The 15,641-nt window shown below is 42.7% G+C and overlaps 1 protein-coding gene across 4 annotated transcripts in view; it reads right to left on the minus strand.

Moving 5' to 3' along the window:
- Positions 1 to 15,641, minus strand: part of FAT3 (FAT atypical cadherin 3) — a 748,816-nt gene that overhangs the window by 141,055 nt on the left and 592,120 nt on the right. For all 4 annotated transcript variants that reach the window (XM_085623129.1, XM_085623130.1, XM_085623128.1 and 1 more), the window contains 2 exons: positions 12,194 to 12,347; positions 9,019 to 9,252 (listed from right to left, as the gene is read on the minus strand). In XM_085623129.1, coding sequence (XP_085479255.1) covers positions 9,019 to 9,252; positions 12,194 to 12,347 — 388 coding nt within the window. The remainder of the gene's footprint in view (positions 1 to 9,018; positions 9,253 to 12,193; positions 12,348 to 15,641) is intronic.

Genomic DNA, 15,641 nt, shown 5'->3' on the forward strand with positions numbered 1-15,641 from the left:
CCAAAACTAAAACAGATGTGCCTGCCAGCGGATATCACATGCCAAAATGTTCAATTGTGCAGCAAATATCATCCAAAAAATCTAAATCATTTGTTCTGTATTTGCATTTGATGTATTGGCCATCTTATGCCATCACCTTTATATTTAGGTGTCAAAGCAAATCTCGTGAATTTCAACTGCTAGGCTGCATGAGATTTTAGAGGTTTCTCATATTTTATTCATGGATGCGACAATGTGTGTTTTGCCGGCATGTACAACACCCTCTCAGCTATGAATGTCTGTACTGGGGGCACTTTAAATGCTTCTCCAAAAGACCTTGCTGTGCATGGTCGGGACTAATGGATTGTGGATTATATGTCTATGATCTCCCTTTAATATTTAAGTGCTGTATCTGGAGAGGAGTACACACCTGCTCAGAGTTACCTTCTCAATTCAGTCATTTAGCTCCCGTATTTGCTGCATTCCTTAGGCATATCATTTACATTTTAAGGAACTGACTAAAAGGTCAAGGGGTTGAATGTTGCATTGTGTGTACATATTGGTAGAATTCCCCCGACCAGCAGAGGGGGCATTGGGGCTCTCTCTAGCTTCAACAATGAGGCTACAACTTAGAGCACCCCCCCCCCCCCCCATCAGCAGAAAATATTCTGACATGCTGGGGTAACTATTAGGCCTGCCCTGAGCTTGGGTAAGGGTAACTGTTAGGGGTGAAACTGCATAGGTGAAATTGCCCTTCAGTTGCCCTGACCTTTTATGAAATAATGTTGTCATAAATGCGTCAACAAGAGAAAGAGGGGGGGACCAGGAGCTAATTAAAGGTCCAGTGCCTGTGCTCCAGACGTTAAGCGTAAATGCACAAGGGTGAGGACACTGTTCCTAGGGAGGTATGAAGAGTATTGCTCACTCCTAAAGAGAAAGAGAGACAAAAAGAGGGAGGGGGAGGTGGGTACTGAGTGTACTAGGCCTTGTACTCAATCGTGTGAGGGGAAGAACAAGTCTTGTCCCTTGTTGCCCTCACACACCCCGAAGGATGTCACTTTGTCGGAGATCTTATGCAAACTGCCGTCTGGTGCATGCGGGTGTGCTGGGGGAGTCCTAAGTGGGAAGTGTGCCGTGTAGGTGCGGAGGTTAAAATTGACTACGCTTTACCAAAGGTTTAGGTTTTAATATGACGGTACCCGTGTCAAAATAAAAGACCTGTAGGTCAGGCGTTACCTCTAAAGCGTAATGTGCCTGAGTAACTCAAAAGGTCAACATGTTTCGCACCTCTGGTTTCCCATAGGATCTGTGGCGCATTTTCAGGACCAGGTGTGTGTTGAGTGCGGTGTGGTGCATGTGATAATGTTGCAAAAAGCAGTGAATAATGTATATCTACACAGAGGGTATAGTCGCCCTCTAAGAAAATCAGAGCAGGCCCAAACCTCTGACTACTACCGGTGGGCTACAACTAAATAGCTCCCTGATTGACGGCCTAGAAAAAGGGGGGAGAAGTACTCCCAAGGCTAGGGACGTGGGCTGCCCGCATCTTACCAGGGAATGACTTCGGGTGCCGGATCATCTGCACCTACCCGTGCCTCACGTCTGCCTGGTGGTTTACGTGCGGGCAGTCTCAACTATTTAGTTGTAGCCCACCGGTAGTAGTCACAGGTTTGGGCCTGCCCTGATTTTCTTAGAGGGCGACTATACCCTCTGTGTACATATACATTATGGACACAAGAATCCTAAACATTAAGTAATAGTAATAATGTGAGCTAAGATGTATGTGAGAGGTCAGTTAACCTTCCCTGGGGCTCTTGTTGTAAATAAAGTTGATTTAATAGTCAATCTGATCCACACACGTTAATACAGCCTTTAGTATGAAGCTGAGCTGGTGATCTGTCACCGGTGTGGATTTATTTGAATACTCATTGAGTAATTGTGAATTATGGCAATGGCAGGCTTTCTTGCGAAGGAGCACAATTATAAACTGAAGACATGTATCCTTAAAACTAGAAGTGGTAGCCTGTGCGTAAATAAACCGGGGTACTCTTTTCACATAGGGTGGTTTACGATAGCATGTGGAGATGTGTGTTCTCCTTGCCTAAAAGTGTTAGTCTGACTACCTGAGTACTAGAGACAGGGCCACTATTCTCACTGGCTTGTCCACCGAGCGAGTGCTACTTACTCCTATCATGAATCAGAGTAGGCATTACTCTTGAAGCAGCACTGGGCTCTTATGTTCCTCAGCAGAGCTGTGATGGTTTGTGTACCAGTCACGAGGGCCGACCCATCTGAGAGCAGCGAAGCCCCTTTGTATCAATGCCTTTTCCCATAGACACAGAAGGGCTTTGATACCTCAAGCCCTAAATATAATGGATCCTATAGTGGTTTATTCACACATAGAAAGGCTCAGTGATACCATCAGCCCTGGTAGATTTACAAGTTTCTTTTATTAAGCTGAAGTCTTTTTGATGTATGGCAGTCTTGGAGGGTGATATGGCTTGCTTTACCGCAGTTCATTGATCAGGAGCAGCTCTACTACCTCTGCCTGAGACACTGGTCACCACTGGAGTAATCCCTGCTGAAACACAAGTAAAGAAGAAGGACTAACCAAAGTCAGACATCTCAGTTTCTATGAGGTTAGACAGACTACAGCCCTCCCTTGACTCTTCTTGGAAACTGATAGTAGTTAGTTTCAGACCGGTTTAGTCTTCTATACTAGGGTTTGCACTCAAGCTCGATTGATGTATTACTGTCGCTAGGCAGCGCTAGAAGAAGCTGCATTCTCTCACATCTGTATCCCTATCAGAGCCTTCTCTGTGGTAACTGCACCTGTCAGCAGCTTGATGTCCTTCAAATGCCACTTTTCAGTTTCAAATTAACTCTACACAGAATGACTAATCACAAAATGGTTGGCGTTCACCAATATCAAAATGAAGGCGCACATCATTAGTTTGTGCATTGCTTAAAAAATGTATATTACTATGTAAACATATGCGTTACTGAACTGAAACACTATACTCAGTAAAGGGTTCCACAATTTAGACAACAGTGAAAATATTAAAAAGGTGCCCTCCTTAAACACGGAATTGTCATCTGTAGCATATCTGAGCAATTATCTAGGGTACCATACAACCATAATCTTACGCAATTGTTTCCTGCGAACATTTGTTCAAATGTGCTACATAAGGACAATGCGATACATGATTTCACAAGTTACTACGATTATACTTAGGAGAGGAAAGATTCTGATCTGTTGACAGATCTGCGGTGTCTACCAATGTCTTTCTCTGCCTCACTGCATTCACAAATACATCCTCACTTCATGATCTTATCCTAATACAAATTATGAATGTACTTTAGCCTACATGCTGAACTGTGACCAAATTAGAGATAGTTTGTTTTGTGATGTGGATTTCACATTCTCCTGGATATTTTATTATTATAAAGCAAGGAGGACAAATGCTGAGTTCTTTACCAAGGTCAAGGAAGTCTGAGGTAACTTGCAATATCCTTTTAACTCGTTAACCGCGGCGGAAATTCTGCTGCGGTGTGGCCGTTTAGCGGAGTGGGCGGGGCCGCGTCGGCCAACGGATATGCGCCGCACTACGGAGGTAGTGCTCGCGACGGCCGTTGGCCGACGAACGCACGCAAATGGTTAAGGTACAAAAGAGGGTATTTTCGTCTTTATGATACATCGATACATTGCTATAAATCCCTCCTTTCTGCTGATCACTGTTCATTTTACAGAAACAGATCATAAGAATGAAAGATACCTTTCATTTTATTTGTTTGAACTTCAGCTGCAATAATGCTTCATCACCTGCCTTTCACCTTGGCTGCTGGCTCTGGCAGCTGGCATTATAACATCACAACTAAACTATAGTAAGTTCTTATCATTGAGCAGTTACATCATTTTCCTTTTACAGGTGACTAGAGACGTCACAAGTCGACTGTAATAAGGACATTGGAGACAGTTTTTATACTGGGATTGCAGGCTTCCATTTATTATACTGAGTTGTTGCCATTTATAAGGGCTGCAAAGATTCTAATGTTTTTTTCTTTCCTGAAACAGAAGCATGTAAGGTTCAATTGGTCTTGCCTGAATTCAAACTAGGTACTTGCAGATCAGCACAAACATCAGTGGTAAGCGTCTAACTCATCGAGCCATCTTGTAGGACAACCAACCATAGATCTAATACATTGGCATCCTTGTCACGCGGAACATGGTCCCTGCATGGGGATCCATGGAGTGGATTCAATTCAAATGGCAATTATTCCTCATGTTCTATTCATCGCCACTTTCAACCATGTTTGATATTTTGAATATGCAATAATAATCCAACACTAGAGAGAGTAGTTGTCCTTGATATTGAACTTCTTATAATCTCCAACTATGCTCTTTCACACCAGAGATTTACTCGTTTTAATCCAATTCTGCCTGAGCAGTGGGTGTACTGCAGCCCCACCTAATATATACAGTGACCACCAACAAATATTTTGCTTAAAAGGTGTGTGTTTTTCTCATGTCTACTGCTCACAGATGTCTTATAGCGGATGCCATTAGATGTGTGGAAATAGTGGGAAAAGCCTTAAGCCTAAAAGCCCATGCAGACTCCCTGCCATGCTGGGTGAGTGAGCATTAAAGACATTATCTTCCTTGTAGTTAACATGACATATAAGAAAGGCAGCATCAATGCAGTCCTCTGTTAACCAAAGTTTTGAAGATGTGAAAAACCACAAACCTTGACAACTTACCTAGGCTAAACTCATAACAGATAGGCAAGGGGAAGATGTGCAGATGGCCCTGCTGCCACCCAGTTGTGTTAACACAGTCACTGTCTTTGTTTAAAAGCTATACTGCGGGTTGACCGCAGCATATTCGGAGTGGAGTCTTATAACATATGGTCATAAACTGTAAACCTATTCATATCACATACACCACAAATCTCACCATAAATGTCATCTCTGTCCCAACTGTGATGCCACTTTAATATGTATTTCTTGAGAGTTAAACTTATAAGGTTTATTGAGATGAAATCACACATTTGTAGAGATTTATATGAATGAATAGCTTCAACATGTTAAATCCTACTAACACTCATTTTAACCCCTTCAGTGCCACGCCCTTTCCCCTCCTGTGCCGGGCGTTGCACTAGTGGGTGGGGTTCATGACGAGATAGTCTCGTCATGGGCACAGCGCAACCGTGCTCCATGACGAGACTATCTCGTTATGGGCACTGAAGAGGTTAAAAGTCCCGAGTTTATTTTTTATTTGATAGAGACTATGGAACGATATTAAGAACCAAAGCACCTGATGTACAAAAGGTTTTACCGTTCACAAACCCTCCAAAGCAATGAATCAGAGGGTTTGCAGACGCTAAAATTCCTTTTTATATGTATTAAATGCATTCAGAGATTCCCAAACGTGTTTCCGAATAACTAAATGTCTTTTGAAATGGATAACGATCAGGTATTTGGAAGGGCCATGTTGTAGGCATCACTTCCAAATAGAAAATCAATATGCTATGTATCTTTGTTTTGGGACCGAAACCCTGTCGCAAAACAGTGGTTTTCCTGGCATATCAAATGCCAAAGGTAAAGGGTCTCTTTGGCATCCCTCCCCCTTTGCGAATGCAAAAAAAAGTCTGTTTAAGAGGAGGCAGCGTTGCCTTCATTAAAAATAAAAAAAAACGTTATATTTTAAATGCAGTCCTGTTTCCTGCAGGAGAACGGGCTACATCTAAAAAAAAGCTAAATTATTGCTTTATTTAAAAGCAATCGCAGATGATGATAGCGAACTGTAAATGGCGGCAAATCGTAGTGGGTCATAATTTGCGATCAACCTCATTAATATATAATTTATAATTTCACATAGGCCGGTTTGCAAAATACCACACTGCTTGCAAAAATACTGATCGCAAATTGTGAACAGTCTTTTGCAACCAGTGCTTAGTACATCTGCCCAGTGATTCAGTAGAATTAGGTTGTAATCACTGTATGGCTTGGTATACCCTTAATCTTTTTTTAGGCTAATAACACAGGTGCTCATGAGTTAGGTAATATTAATACCGGTTATGAAAAAGCAGCACTGGATAGCATATAAGGCAAATAGGCAGGTGAAGGAAATTGAGAGAAGCACAATGTGACAAGCTATACACAAGTCATCCTTACTTTTGAACATACCACAAAAATTAATCTGACCTGTCCCTTTAAAAGACATTTGTTTGTACTATAGCTAGAAAAGCGCTCAGCTACATGGAAAATGATCGAAACATGCTTAATTGAATCATATTGATCATAGGCTACAAAAGACTGAAATGAAATCACTGCATGGACGCAACATACAAAAACATCTAACCTTTTTTAGTTGAAAGACAACTGTTTTTGCACACTGCCTAATGGGGCACACACTGTAAAAAATCGATTGAATGATTCACCTTGCTTCATTGCTCAAGGCACTGATGGACTCTGACATAAATTCTGCATGTGAGCTGCTATTAACCATTCCTTTCTGCAAATGATCAGGCAGTTGCGTTTTCCTTCACATAGAAACAGTGCTTAATTTGAGCCAGTGGTTTCCGGTGCCCGGAACCGATACTTCATTGTCAACACCGGCACTTATTAAAGTCTGCCACATGGTGGGGTTGTCTCTCTAATTTACAGATAAGCACAACAGCAGTTGTGTATTAAGTCAATATATATTAAACAAGCATTGGAATAACCAGTAGGTCTAGGATTTGGGACCTTATAGGTGTTTAGCCAGAGCTATTTGCTTTGCCATTGTCTTTAAGTTATGTTGTAAAGCAGTGTGGCTGCTGTACAGCATGTTAAAAAGTTATAATAAAAAAGTGTTATAAGCACTTTTGTTACCTTATAAATAACAAAGGAGACAATATGTACAACTCAACGACCCTATTAAAAACAGAATTAACATAGAAAATGTCTTTTAGTTTTTTTGTCCTTGCAATGCTGTCAACCTCTTACTGCCGTTCTAATGCTTGTTTGTCACAGCTTTTTTTTCTTATGATGATCAAACACAGAACGGGAGGTTGGAGGTTGAGAAATAGTACCTGAATTACAACATGAGCAGCGGACGGACACTATGGGAGAATTAACAGATGCTAGATTCTGAGGGCAGACTGAGGTGGTGCTGAGTGATCCGGAGGTGGTGCTGAGGTGGTGGTGTGCTGGTGCGGAGGTGCTGCTCAGGTGATGCTGAATAATACTCAGGTGGTGCTGAGTGATGCTGAGGTGGTGATTTTCTAGTGCGAAGGTGATGCTCAGATGATGCTGAGTGATACTGAGGTGGTGCTGAGTGATGCCAAGGTGGTGCTGAGTAATGCTGTGGTGCTGAGTCATGCTGTGGTGCTCGGGAAAGCCAGCCCTTTCTTTCCCTTCCTAAAAATGAATGCCATTTCATTGCTTCGCTTAAGACTAAAGTCCAGGTAACCATATCTCTGTGGAGCACCACTTTTGTGCATCACAGCTCAGGTAAGCACTGCCCCCTTTACTAATGATCCAGCTACTTCACTGCTGCCAGTGAAGCCTCCCTTCTCGTCAGTGAAGCGCCAGTTCAAACGTTCCCTTCGAGAAATATCCTGGTAAATTCTGGCACCAGTTATCTGAACTGGATATTGCAGTAGATTGAGAGCAGTTTTCTAACTATTGCAGACTTCAATTGTCATATGCCGTAATCTTCAGCACTAAGCTACCACCCATACCACCAGACCAGCTTCCAATGATGTACCATATGATAACGCCGTTTTGGTACTCCTGTAACATCTGTATTCCTCACTCTTAATATACAGTAAATACATTCAAACCGGTGCGGCTGGATCAGGTAAGAGCAGTGGGGCAGGGCGGGGCAGGGAGGGGGGGAAGTAAGCCGACAGACGACGGAATAGGGAACCAAAAGAAAAAGAAAAAAAAAACACTTTCCTTACGCTCACCGGATCCCGACTTGGCGATGCGGCGAACGTAAAGTAAGTGGTTTTATTTATTTTTCTATTTTGGTTTCCTATTCTGTCATTTGTCGACTTACTCACCCGCCCCACTGCTCTTACCTGCGTCGGCCGCACCCGCATTCAAAAAGTTTGAGTTTAGCAGACTTTGGGCATCATTAGGATGCCATCCCGACGTGCAGAGGGACCGCCCACCATAAGGGCGGGGGTCCCGTGGGGGCAATTAGGATGTGCCCGCCACAGTGGCGGGTGCATTCCGCATATTTAACATTGCGGCGGGCGGTGCTAAAAGCACCGCCCGCCGCAATGCTAAAAATGCATGTCGCACATTCCAATGCACAACGTGACAGGCACTGCACAGTGCCTGCCACATTGTCTATTGAAATGCAGGGGGTACCATAGGTACCCCCATGTGCACCCCCCACCCCCCAGCATCCCTGGGGGCCTGCAACAGGCCCCCGAAAGCAATTCCCGTGTGCCTTTCCGTGGTGGCAATGCCGCCACGGAAAGGCATGTTTCCGCGCCCATAGTAATATGGCTGGCGGTGTCTCACAGACACGCCACTATATTAAACTCTTTAACGCCCGATCGACTTGTTGACCGGGCGGAAAAGTCTTTCTAGTAATATGGCGGGGGGAAATGGGTGGCGGGGGGAAATGGGTGGCGGGCGGGGATGGATCTTGGGCAGATCCCCACCGCCATGCGGGCAGTGGCAATCCGCCCGAGATCCTAATGGGCCTCTTTGTGAGTCAAGGCCAGATTCAGAAATGAGAAGATTTAGTACCCCTACTGTACCATATCAGTCACCATATCCATGCCACTTACAACAATGTGATAGTAAGGGCACCCATTTGCAGATATTGATATTCTGCATGGAAGAGGCCGGGATAGCTGATTTTGCTCTGTAAATATGGGAAACTGAGTGTTGACTGAGTCTCTGTACACTTGCCACAGATCACATAGAATGTACACAGAGTTGAATAATGGAGAAACATAAACCATTACACGAATTGACAGTAGGAACATGAAGGGTAACAAGGATGAAAGGAACATTCATTCAATATCTGTGACTCACCAACATCAGGATCGGTTGCCTGCACCCTTGTTAGCAAAGCTTTTGCAGCCGTGTTCTCGTAGACGCATGCATTGTAGTGATCTGAAGAGAACACTGGAGGGTTATCATTGACATCTTCTAAAGTCAAATGGATTTCTGATTGGCAGAATCTTCCACCTCCATCTGTTGCCTTGGCAACTAAATTATATGTTGAGATTTTTTCTCTGTCCAAAAGGGCCAATGTTTTGAGCTCACCTAGGAAGAAATACATGGAAAAAGTATTACTACTACTATAGGGTATAGCAGTGCCACATTGTCTCTTTCATATTGTGTGGTTTTCGTTAGCATCTGTGTCTTAATTATGAGAAGGTACAGAGTCAATAATATGAAATCCTCCCCTGAGACTGCACAAACTTCGAAAATAGGACCTGCTTTGGACCTATGCCGTTCTAAAGAGGCCTATATTTACATAACTAATGACTACCAAATACAACAATTTTAAATTATAAATAAGAGACCTTCTTTTATTTACTGCACCACTTTTCTTTTAAAGTTAGTTTAGGGAAAATGGTAGAAGCACAGGCATGGATAAGGTACTATTGACAACTACTTTCATGCATCAGGACTCTTACCATAAAAATGGTGCGCTGCCTGATATGCACCCCGGAGCACCTTTAACTTGGCGTATCAGCACAGAGCAGGTCAGTGTGCCCTATCACAATAAATGAACTGCTCACAGCAAAGCCGCAAACTTGCACCAGCTTTGAGGACAGGGCATTAGTAAAAGGTGGACCAGCTATTTGAAGCCATTAGTCTGCTTTTCACTCAGCAGGTGGCAACCCAGTCAGCCCTTCAAAGAGGAAAGAGATCTTTAATCCCCACCAAAGGGAAGCCCTCAAGAGACGGAGATCCACCTCTTTGTGGAGCTCAATCAGGACACCCTTAACAGCTTCTTGACCTCAATGCCCATGTTTATAATGTGGCACAGGTGCAGAGGCAACATGTTTCCTTATTTGCATAAGGCCACACCCCAATGTAAAGGAGGGAATGCCCCTTTGACATCATGCAAGTAGTACATCTGCAGCGGCGCGATCTGCATCCCAGAAGGGGACACACAAGCATCTGAGGACCCTTCTGTAACACAAAAGTGCCCCATGGGTGCAAAATGTGGGCAGACACACACACACAAACTGCACTCCCATGACACTTTTAATAATATGACCCAAGCTGGCCTGCTAAGAAGAATCTCTGAAATGGGTCAGTCAGTTTACCAAGCTTTGTTGTTGTGTAAGCAAACATTAACCGAAAGCTGTCAGAGGTCACAGGCCTGCAAATCTGTTTTCATGTGAAAGAATAAAACAAATTTAAAAAATCACAAATTAGTATGTATGCATCTTTTATTATGGCCCTATGCGATGTTTTGTGTATAGATCACTTGAGTGGCCATCCCCTTTCTTGAATGAATACAATTCGTCATGTGACAAGGGTAATATTTAAATATTCCCAAAATGCAAACAGTAGACTAAAAAACAAATTTACACGGAAATTCTCATTGGAAAAAATCAAATACTTACATATCTGCATGACAGCTTCACAGATGAAAACTCAGATAGCTTCACTACTCTTTCCTAGCGTTGAGATATTTTTGTGCACTGGGGCACTTTACGATTGAGCGCACTCACTCACTCACTCTCTAATCACTCTCATTCACTCGCTCACTTTTAATATATTAAGTTCATAGCCTATTGTAAACTAGCCAGTGAGTAGAGGAGATCCAGTTCATTTATTCTCATTGATACATCAACACTTACTTACTTACCATGGGGACTGACGGGAAGAAATCTGATCTGTTCTTCCTCTTCTAGGGCAGCTCATTGTATTTTAACTGAATACGCCACACACACTTTCTTGCTCTAATATGTGTATCAAATGCTGCTAATTTTTAAAAACATAATTGCATTGTGCTCTAACAGATTTTCTCTCTATCCTAACACTGGAGGTTTCTTGGGGATAGTTTTAACCTACAGTAAGTGAAAAAATGAACCTAAATAAGTAAGTAATTAGAAGGTTTCAAATTTTCGATGAATTGTGGCGAAGACAATTCATTTTTTTTTTTAAACAGATTTTATTCAGTAGCATCCAAGGATTCAAAAGCAATACAATGGGGGTCTAGAGCTTACATCGTACTTTTGACAATAATTCTCAACATCCATATACAATGATCTCATTCCACCGGCTTCAGATACTCGCCAGATGTGATCCTTATGCAAAATGTCAACAGTACGTTGAGGTCAAATCTGAGTCCTCAGACGAGCCAGGCTCTATATCCCTTCAGTGGATAGCCGACATCTTAACAGTCTGTTCCATTACGAACTCGCAAGGTTCACAACAAATGAATAAAATAACAGAAACCTCCCTCCCCTCACCTCCCTCCCGCTCAACTCCTACCCACACCCACACCCCCAATGGCGAAAACAATTCATTTACCAGTTTGATTAGCTGCCCAGCACCTTTGGCCAGAATTAACCAATCTAAATGTTTTTTTTGTTGTAAATCTGTTTACTAACATTTTGTTAAACAACCAGAGGGGGGCCCTCACAGCGGTAACAGCAGAGTAGATGAGTGCATCTTTCTAGTTGCAAGCAAGGATTAACCGGGCCCCAGTCCTGAAAGGTGGGTCAGGGCGCCATCGGGCATTAACATTAGCGAGACAGGAGTGTTATCTAACCCTCCCACCACACCTCCCATCCCCGCCTGTTCAGGAACTACCCATTAATGTCACACTATACAACACATTCTTTCTATATGGACTACCATAACCCACCAAGTAACAGTTGTTTACACATGTCCATGGCCAGGCAGAGTGTCCAATGGGGAGCCTCGTTTCAGAAGCAAGCAACCTGGGGCGTGTCAGAGAATGCTGGGAAGCACATCTGGGGAAGCCATGTTTTTACATTTGTGACACCAGGTACAGAACAGGAGGTGGTCCCAAAGGATGTTGTGTGTCCAGCACATGTGTGATTTAATAAAGTACTGGCAAGTATGCTCACAATTGGCCCAACGCACATGCAGGGGAAAAGTACAGCGCCTTTTTACGTTTGAGCTAATAACATTTCAAAGGTTATTATCTTTTCTGAAATTCCACTGTACTCTTTCATCTATGAACCCTAACAATGCATACCTGATGCCACCTTACCAGTTTCGGGATCTAGGGCAAAATTATCGGCTCCTCGTCCATGCAGCGAGTACCTAATTTCAGCATTATTGCCAATATCTGCATCTCTGGCACCGATTTTAAAGAGGACTTTATTGGCGCGGATGTCTTCTGGGAATGATGCTCTGTACACAACCTGTTGAAAATATAAAATAATGTAAAATATGAATGCATGTGCAATAGTTAGCAAAGTAACTCAGACAGCACTAGTGAGCAGTCACAATCCCCACTTGGAGTTAAAAAGCAATTAATTAGTACTTCTGGAGTACTTTTTTATTGGAGGGATTTGCAGGACCCATTGGGTGTTTTAAAGAAAACATTTTCTTTGCCGCAAACATGACTGCCCATTAATCATGCTGGTGTCAGGCGGTTTGTGGTAAGACCAGACTGCAGAAACCATAATATGATGTGAGGAGTGGGAACATATAATTAGACCAGCAGAGCACACCGACCCTCATTTCATCAGGTCCAAAATTCCGAATGGGACAGAAGTCCCATTAGCAAATATAAGCTTCATTGATATAATGCATAATTCTCATGTTTTCCACGGAGTGTCAAGTAATACAGGCAGGCGCAATCAACGGCGAAAGCTTTGGGGGAGAAAGATTTACTGGCGGATTAGCCCAGAACTACCAATTCCCCCATTAATTCCTCATTATTTAGGGGATTCTCAGAGTTCATAACAGGATCTCATGAACTCTGCTCCCAGCGTTACAAAATGAACACCCCCCTCATCTAGGGGGGCCTTGTAATGAGCCTTAATCCAAGCTTCCCAGGAGTAGATCTGGAATTTTAAGAACAGCTGTAATTTGACTTTATTTTGTGACTCAGGCGTTGCCATTGGACCACTTCCCATCCGTGCATTCCGCGGCATGATATAGTCTGTTTATAAAGACACTGAAGTGTAAGATGCTAATGCTAATGAGTTTAGCATAAGAAGTCGCCTGTCTGTATTTGGATAGGCTTCTCCTAGCTCCCATAAGGCACATGGTTACTCCACAAGACTGCAGTTATTTTACCATTTCACAAAGGTGTCACAGAGGCAGTGCTTAGTTTGAGCCAGTGGTTTCCAGTGCTCGGCACCGATACAGAATTGTCAACACCGGCACTTATGACAGTCTGCCACATGGTGGCACTGTTTGTGTAATTTGGAGATGAGCACAGCAAGTTATTTATTATTACAATGCAGATTGAAAATAACTAATACCTGCATACACTATTACTACAGCTTTGGAGGCCTTGAATTTTCTGAATTGTCACACTTGTAGGACTGCATATCAGTCACAAAACATTCCTACATACCACTGCGATTCAGTATTAGAAAGTGACACCCTAAACACGCCCCTTCCTAATACTGAACTGCAAACCCAAATTGCCCTTCGGTATCAGGTTACCGAATCACAATTTGGCCTTTATACATTTAAAAATGCCTTTTTGTATTCGCAAATGGCCCGATTCTGCTAATCGGGCTATTTGCAAACCTAAAAAGGCTTTGTGCATCTGGTACAATGTCCCTTTCTCCCGACTCTCTGAAGTTTTGTAGTTATTTAGGCAGCAATTGCCAGCATTGCCCTACTTTTCTTTCTCCTTGGTAGACAAAGAGTGTGTGAAATTTGCGTCATTTGGTTTTCCGTAATTATGTAAAATTTTAGCAAAAGTATTCATAATTATGCAAAATTGAAAACCGTCATTTAGGAGCAATTTCACACTGAAAATATAGTGCAGACAAACCCAAAAAGCACAGCGAAGAGCAGTTGGTCACGTTCTGTGTTCCCCTGCATTATCAATAATTGTTTACTGTAAAGGAGGGCTCATTATACATTTTTATGCCAAATAGTGCGCAATTACATGGAGCAGCATTACATGGAGTAGCATAACGGTATAATTTTACATAACAAGCATAACACAAAAATCTCACACCAAGTATATCATGGAAGTCCCGAAATTATGTGAATTATGCTAACGTAATTTAAATTTCCCCCAGGTCTAACAAAGACTCCTAGGAAGCCCTTGATGCAGCTGAGTTACTCTCTGGTTTAGGCTTGAAGCAGACTAATGCTGTAACATGCTAAAGCCCCTTTATAAGTTCATGCAATTGCAAAAAATTCACAAGGAAAAATAATAAAGAGGCTTAAAGTCCAAGCTGAGCTGATTCATTTGTTTGAATGGGTCATTCATATTTTCTGTAGGTTGAAAAATTTTATGTCGGAAGATCTGAAAGAAAGGTCCAGATTATTCACTTTTGCGCCATGGTAGAGCCATTTTGGTGGCGCAACAACGACGCAAAATGCTAATAAATATGCAAGGGACAATTTACGCTGCTTTGTAAAGAATTGTAACTCAACAATACACACTGGGAGGGGTATCATGGGTGGAGCAAGGGCGTTCCCATGCACCCACCCATGGATTTCACGAAATCGCAGATTTACAAAGGTTTGTAAACCTGGCTTACCGTGAAATTGCTATGCCTCCCAGAGGAGTAACGAGGAGAAAACTCTTTTTTCTCCCTGCTATTTCCACTTTCTATCTGTGATGCATCCTGTATCACACATAGAACGTGGAAGATGCCTTGAGGGATTATTTTTGTGAATGAAGGTACACTTTCCTTCACAAAAACAATTCTTTTTGCAATGCAGGCACCCTTGCTCTGTGGCTCAAGGGTGCCTGCATTGGCGCTAGGCTGCCTGAAGGGCACCACTACTATGTAGAGCAAGAGTGCATAATATCTTAGTAGATATGGCGCATTTCTGTTCTCTCCCTTCCACCCACTCAAGTTGCCTTGCTGTACTGCGTTGTGTGAAAGGTCAGTAACTCTGGCCCGAAATGGCTACTAATAGCGAGTGTGGCTCTCGCATTTGGTAAAGCGAGTTTTGCATGCAGCATGGAAGCATAGTGAGAGAGTCAGACCCATTGCATTGGTGTTTGTATTCTCCCAAAAGTACATTATTCGTCAGCAGCTGTAAATGTGACCTACTTTGTAGCAACACCCTGTGCTCTGACAAGACAGCCACTGTATGTGTATTCAACAGCGCGTGTTTAAAAATGTGGGGGCTTATTTACAAGCCTCTTGTGCCGCCGGTGCGTTACATTTAATATGGAGAAAAGTTACATACCGCTGCGCAATGGGCTAGTATATAAGGCCCGCTAACTTTTTCGAAGTGAAATTGACTTAGCGTAGTGTGGTGACATGTGTGCCATTATAATTTACTTTTATTATGCAATTATGTACAATTTGCTGGAGGTTATTTGAAACTGAAATGGAAGAATCATGTTTAGAAGCAGGCCGCCTGTTTACTATGATACTCATAATGGCCGCCCTTTGCAGAGAAAGGACATTAACACCATTATGCATCGCATTCTATGATCACTCAGCCGTGCATTAATAATGACTTATTTATCGCTGCATATTGCCGATGACCTTTTCAGTTAC

This window comes from Triturus cristatus, chromosome 8, assembly GCF_964204655.1.
Source record: "Triturus cristatus chromosome 8, aTriCri1.1, whole genome shotgun sequence".
Classification (NCBI taxonomy): Eukaryota; Metazoa; Chordata; class Amphibia; order Caudata; family Salamandridae; genus Triturus; species Triturus cristatus.